The 6,000-nt window shown below is 36.2% G+C and overlaps 1 protein-coding gene across 3 annotated transcripts in view; it reads left to right on the plus strand.

Moving 5' to 3' along the window:
• Positions 1–5,312, plus strand: part of ZNHIT6 (zinc finger HIT-type containing 6) — a 41,054-nt gene extending 35,742 nt beyond the window's left edge. For all 3 annotated transcript variants that reach the window (XM_058174724.1, XM_058174722.1, XM_058174723.1), the window contains one exon: positions 5,056–5,312. In XM_058174724.1, coding sequence (XP_058030707.1) covers positions 5,056–5,071 — 16 coding nt within the window. In that variant the 3' untranslated portion in view covers positions 5,072–5,312. The remainder of the gene's footprint in view (positions 1–5,055) is intronic.
• The last annotated feature ends 688 nt before the right edge of the window (positions 5,313–6,000 follow it).

Genomic DNA, 6,000 nt, shown 5'->3' on the forward strand with positions numbered 1-6,000 from the left:
CCTTTTATGTCATCCACAGTTATTGCTGGGGGTGGATTTTTCTGTCAGATAAATACTTAACATTTTAAATCTATCTTTTTGTCATTCCAAAACACAAGGCAGTGTGTTGCACACTGGGTTTCTGATGGACTGCGTTCTTCTCAAATATGGAGATGCTTCATAGCAGATAACCCTATCTCATTGGACCTGTTGGAACAGAGACATTATTTTTCCCTTATTGACTTCTCAACTGAGGACACCAGAGTTCCTACATCACACGTTAATAGTTTCTTTAGGAGAAGCGTAAAGGGCATTTGTTCCATTTTCATATTTCTTTACTTTGATTATAGGAATAGTTTTACCAGCAGAATAAAGAGTGGGAAAATAGGACTATAAGAACGGGAAAAGCTCTTTTTTCCGTGCCTCAAAAGTATTCTTTAGATCTTCCATTTAGACAACGGGAATCAGTCCTCAGTTCTCATTTGACTTCAAGACAAGTCGCCATAGTGATACTGGGATGAGGATGAGGATGCCACCAAAACTTGTTGGGGAACAATCCCACAGAAGGCAGGAAATTTTTCCCTGTGCAAGAAACAGAAAAGAAAGGAATATCTTTATAGCTTAAAAGCTTTTGTCAAGATTTTTGCTTTGAAAGTCTGTCTTTACCTGCAGTCCTACTGAAATATTCTTTAGACAAAGAACAGGGAAAGCACTGCTGGGTTTCACTCCTGGATTTTTAAAAACTTCTGTATAATAGCCCTCCTTTGAGTGACATGGCTGAGGGGAAAAGGAGGGGGGGGCTTAGCATGAAAGAATTGGCAACATTCCAAGAAGCTGGCCCATTTTTTTCTCCCATAGGACTGCATTAGGGGATTTTTTAATTTTTTTTTCCTCCTTAGCAGTTGGACAGACCTGGCCCATTTTCAACTCAGTCTTTCTTTTGGAGAATTCTGCTCCCAGACCAAGTTTCTGTTCATGCTTCAAAAGGCTTTCCTGCTGACCGGCAGAGTCCTGAGTCCCTTTACATAATTGCTCTCCATCACTCCTTGGATTTGAAAATAAAATAAAAAAGAAAAGCATGCTCAGAAAGTTTCTACCCCACAACTGTTTGGCCAGTTTTTTTCACAGTAGACATCCTTTCCCTTGAAGTAGATATGTGGCCTCTATACCAGGGGTCACCAACCTTTCGGACCTCAGGGACCACTGAATTCATAATTTTAAATCCCACGGACCACTAATACGAATTTTTAAAAAGATAAATAATATTTAGTGCAATATAAAAATGCAAATAATTTTTCTTCAGACCACCAAAATTTTCTTGTGACCACTGCTCTATAGTGCCTGAAAGGAATGGAATATCTGATTAGGTGGTGAAGGGCATAATTTAAGCTAATTCTTTGAAATGCTCCATTTTCTCTAAACACCTCTAGAAAGCCTTCTTGATGGAAACAAAACATAAGAAAATGTACCTGCAGACTTTCTTAGAAAGAGAAATAACTGTTTTTTCCCTTTTTTCAAGCTTTATTTAAGATTAGCATGGAAGCTGAAGCTCCCATTAGATTTTGGAAGCAATTATTCAGCTGTTCCTAAATTGGTTCCCATTTTAGAAAAATAAAGGGGAAGGTTTTTATTTTTACAGTATCTGTGAATAATGTGTCATTTTTGTACATAATGTACATTTTTATGCCTTGATTGTTGTAAACTCAGAATGAGAAAAAAATAATAATTTTGTTCTGCTTCAAATAATGGACACAATATCATAAAAGCTTACTTTCATAATCACATCAAATTTATTTGGGTCTTTTTTCAGGTTCTCCATTTTAATTACAGGTAGTCCTTGAATGACAATCATTCATTTACTCACAGTTCAGAATTGTAAAAGCACTGAAAAAAGTAACATGTAACTGTTTTTCACATTTAATGATTGTTGCAGCATCCCCATGATCAGAGTTCAGATGCTTGGCAACTAGCATGTGTTTATGATGGCTACAGTGTCCCAGGGTCATGTGATCACCTTTTGAGACCTTCTGCAAGCAAAGTCAATGGGGAAGACAGATTATCTTTAACAAATGCAGTGATTCACTTAACAACTGTGGCAAGAAAAGTTGTAAAATGGGGCAGAACTCACTTAATTAATATCTTGATTAGCATACATTTTGGTCATAAGTCAAGGACTATCCATATACAACTATGCCCTAAGTCCTTTGATTTTATGGTGCAAAGATTCTGCTTCTACATCAATAAAACAATACAGTGGCAGGGTTCACTACTGTGTTGAGAGAAATCAGAACTTCTAAATCTCTTGAAACAGAAGTGCATAAGTTAGACATGCCTCACTACAAGAAGAATCAGGAAATAATAGAGGACAAAATTGATTCCGATTGGGCCATGAAAGCCAAAATATTTATCTTTCTTGAACTAGATAAACATTTTTAAGCCATTTAGATCAAGTCATCTCCATTAAGATTTTTTTATATATATTCCAAGATTTCAAGGCTTCTGTAGCTAAACCACTTTGAAATTAGGCAAGGTAGTTAATAAAACCACTGCCAGAAGTGATATCATATTCTTTATTTCCAGGCATTTTTCTGCCAGTAGAATATACAGTAAGAAAAGAGAAGTTCTCCTGAGGTAATATCAGATCAACATATAATCTTTCAGCAAGCCTTCAAATCTTCCATTTCTTTTTGCAGACAGAATTCTAGGAGACTAAATAGACAAGTATCAATCTCATATGAATGAAAGGTCATTTTCTGAATAATGATCCAAATCACCCTTCCATCTGGGGCTAACATTGAAACTAAATATGATTCTGAAATTCCAATCATTAGGATTCACATCACAGAAGTTTTTGACATTAAAGCCTGAGTTCAGACATCAAATACCAGATTATCAGAATAAATTGCAGGAAAAGCAAATACCAGGTTTTCTCTGGCATAGTAATCGTATTTAGTTTTTGTCCTAAATGTCATAACTACATCTCACAGAACTTCTGCCCATACTTTTCCAGCATACATAATAAATAATATGTGGGGAGAAATCGTCTTGGATGAAATAATTAATATTTTTTTAGAACTTAAAACAAATAGTAAAAGGAATGCTGATCTTTATCAAAAATAGATATCCTTTTCATGAAGCCCAGAGAATATCTTACTACTACTTTGGTGTTATTGCTTTCTGGCAGTTCCATTGCCAGAGCATTCTGACCCATAGAGTAGAGGATGAGTGAGTCCCTAGAAATCAGCTCTTAAGGAACTGCTATCAATAATTACGGGCATTTGATTATTAGCGCATATTTGATTTTGGGGCGGGATTGACATATAGCATCCTAGGGCAACAATTTTTGGACCAAGCTACTTTAAGTGGCTAGCTTTTAGAATGTGTCTAAAATCTGGGACTTGGTACTCCCCTGGGGCTGACATTTTTAAAAGTTGTGGCAGCTACCCATAAGCCAGAGCAGGAAATGTGATTGTCATTTCCAAATTACCTGATGGTATTCCACAATTCATTGGGGAAGCCAGCAGTCTAAACTCAGTTGTGATCGCTGGTGTCCCTGCAAGCTTTCAAAAGCCTGAGAAGTATAGCAAGGATGCAGCACAGGTTGGAAAAGTGTGTGAGGATGTCCTGTGGGTCAGGACGGTGCATGAATGTAGGGGGACTGGGGAATGGTATACAGGTGGGGGAGATTTACCCAAGCAACTTGTAACCTTCCCTGCAGTTTTCCCATTGACTTTCTCCCTGCAAGCTTTCCACAAGCAAAATCAGTGGGGAAGACCACAGGAAATTGCAAGTCTAAAGCCAGTAGGCAAGTAAGTGGCTGCTGCGACATAGTGGAGGGAACAAGGGAGTGCACAAGAAGTGTGACAAGGATTGGAGAAGGTGTGCAATGGGTAGAGTCAGGGAGGTTACCTGAGAATTGTGGCAAGGATGCAGCATAGATCAAAGTGGAAATAGGGCAGGGTGGGGCCCAAGGATGTTGCATGGGGTTGTGTGACTGAACAGAGGGGCTAGTGCACAATTATTATTTAGCTGAAACAATGGCCCAAATGGGTTGTATAGTGCATTCTGTTTTTCCTCTGTTCCCCACTTCGTTAGTTTTAAGATATTAGCATGCTCCCCTAGATTAAAGATTTTAATCTTAATTGATTAGAGGATAACAGAATCTTTTTTTTTACTGTTAGCAATGTTTTTACAGGCAGTCCTCATTTAGCAAATACAATTTGGAACAAGCAACTCAGTTGTTAAGTGAAGTGGTCGCTAAGTGAAACAGCGACTGTGCTTATGATCTTACCTCAGCTTTCCTTTGTTTTACAGACCTAGGAAGGGCTTACATGTAAGGATGGGTACCAGAGTTACTTTTTCATCACCATCATAACTTTGAAGAGTTGTTGTACAAGGCCCTTGCTAAATGAGGGCTACCTGTATTATTATTATTACACAAAATGACAGTATACACAGAAAATGAGATAATTATGCTGGATTTCGTATCACAGATCACTAGTTGAACACTTCCCAAGGTTTAGGACTGCGTGATGTATCAGCAAATTATGCGAGCAGATCCCAGTAAGGTGGCCTTCTGCAGCTGACCAATGGTGATCTTGTCAGTCCCAATTGCTTTTAAGTGCTTGCCTAGGTCTTTAGGCACAGCTCCCAGTGTGCCGAGTCCCATTGGAACCACCTGCACTGGTTTATGCCAGAGTCTCTGCAATTCGATTCTCAAATCTTGATGATGATATTATTATTATTATTATTATTATTATTATTATTATTATTATTATTATTATTATTATTATTATTATTATTATTATTTACTTTATTAAACTTTTTTTACATTAAAAACATTGTAAAAAAAAAAGAAAAGGTTATATCACTTAACAGCTATTTGTGGTGTTTTTCTTATAACAATAATCCGTGCAATTGTATTATTTTGAGGACTATAATTTTATAGCAAATCCAGAATTTCTGCACCTTGTGGCAAGCTATTTATCAATAATGGTGCGCTTATAGATAGCCCATTGGCAACTAGATTGAGTAAATAACAAAAACTGTTTAAATATATTTCTTTTTCCCCTTTAGAAATCAATACATCTAATGAAGACATGATTAAGGAAAATTCTTCTGAGGAAGAAGGGGAAATCCATGATAGCTCCTAAAGATATCAGTGGAATACAAGTTGGAGTATTATTACATGTATCATTTTGAGGACATATCCAGCAAATATATTTGTTTTGAATGTTATTTTTTGTATTTTAAAAAATCAAAATCTATAATCACTGAAAAACAAACTGAACAAATTTATTCAATAAAGATTAAAGGATCAACTGTACAATAGACTTTTATAGAATTTGCAAGCTTGCTTTATTTTCATTTCTTGATCTCAATGTAAATATTTGTTGTATGTTCATGTCCCTAACCAACATAGCTTCAAGATCTTATAGATACATCATAAATACGTTAAAGAATGAGGTAGACATCACATCTCCTTATGTCACTCCTTGCTCTATTTTCAATCATTTGTTAACTATTACATAAGGTTCTATCATTTATGGTTTTCATCACATTCAAACATTCAGTCAGCTTTTAGATGTTCTGTGTACTTCTTTTCTTTATGCTTAAACCATGTATTCAAAGTAAACCTTTTTTTAAAGTAGATATTCACCAAGATATTTCTAAACAGCTCAATCATTTTTCTAATTTCATTTGTAATCCATTCATTCACATCATAGAATATTTTCCTGTTGATTGCATTAACTCAGTATTGCACATTTTTTCACAAATATTTCCATTAATAAAGCCATTCTTGGGAGCAAAACATGCGACAACCCACAATCATCCCATTGATACTCTTTGACATATCTTTTAATTCATAATTCTTTTTTAAATTACAGATTAACAGAGTTGGAAGGGACCTTGTGGGTCATCTAGTCCAATCCCCCATCCAAGCAGGAGACCCTACATCATTTCTGACAGATGGCAGTCCAATCTCTTCGTGAAAGCTTCCAGTGATGAAGTTCCTGTAAC

Source organism: Ahaetulla prasina, chromosome 3, assembly GCF_028640845.1.
Source record: "Ahaetulla prasina isolate Xishuangbanna chromosome 3, ASM2864084v1, whole genome shotgun sequence".
NCBI classification, from domain to species: domain Eukaryota; kingdom Metazoa; phylum Chordata; class Lepidosauria; order Squamata; family Colubridae; genus Ahaetulla; species Ahaetulla prasina.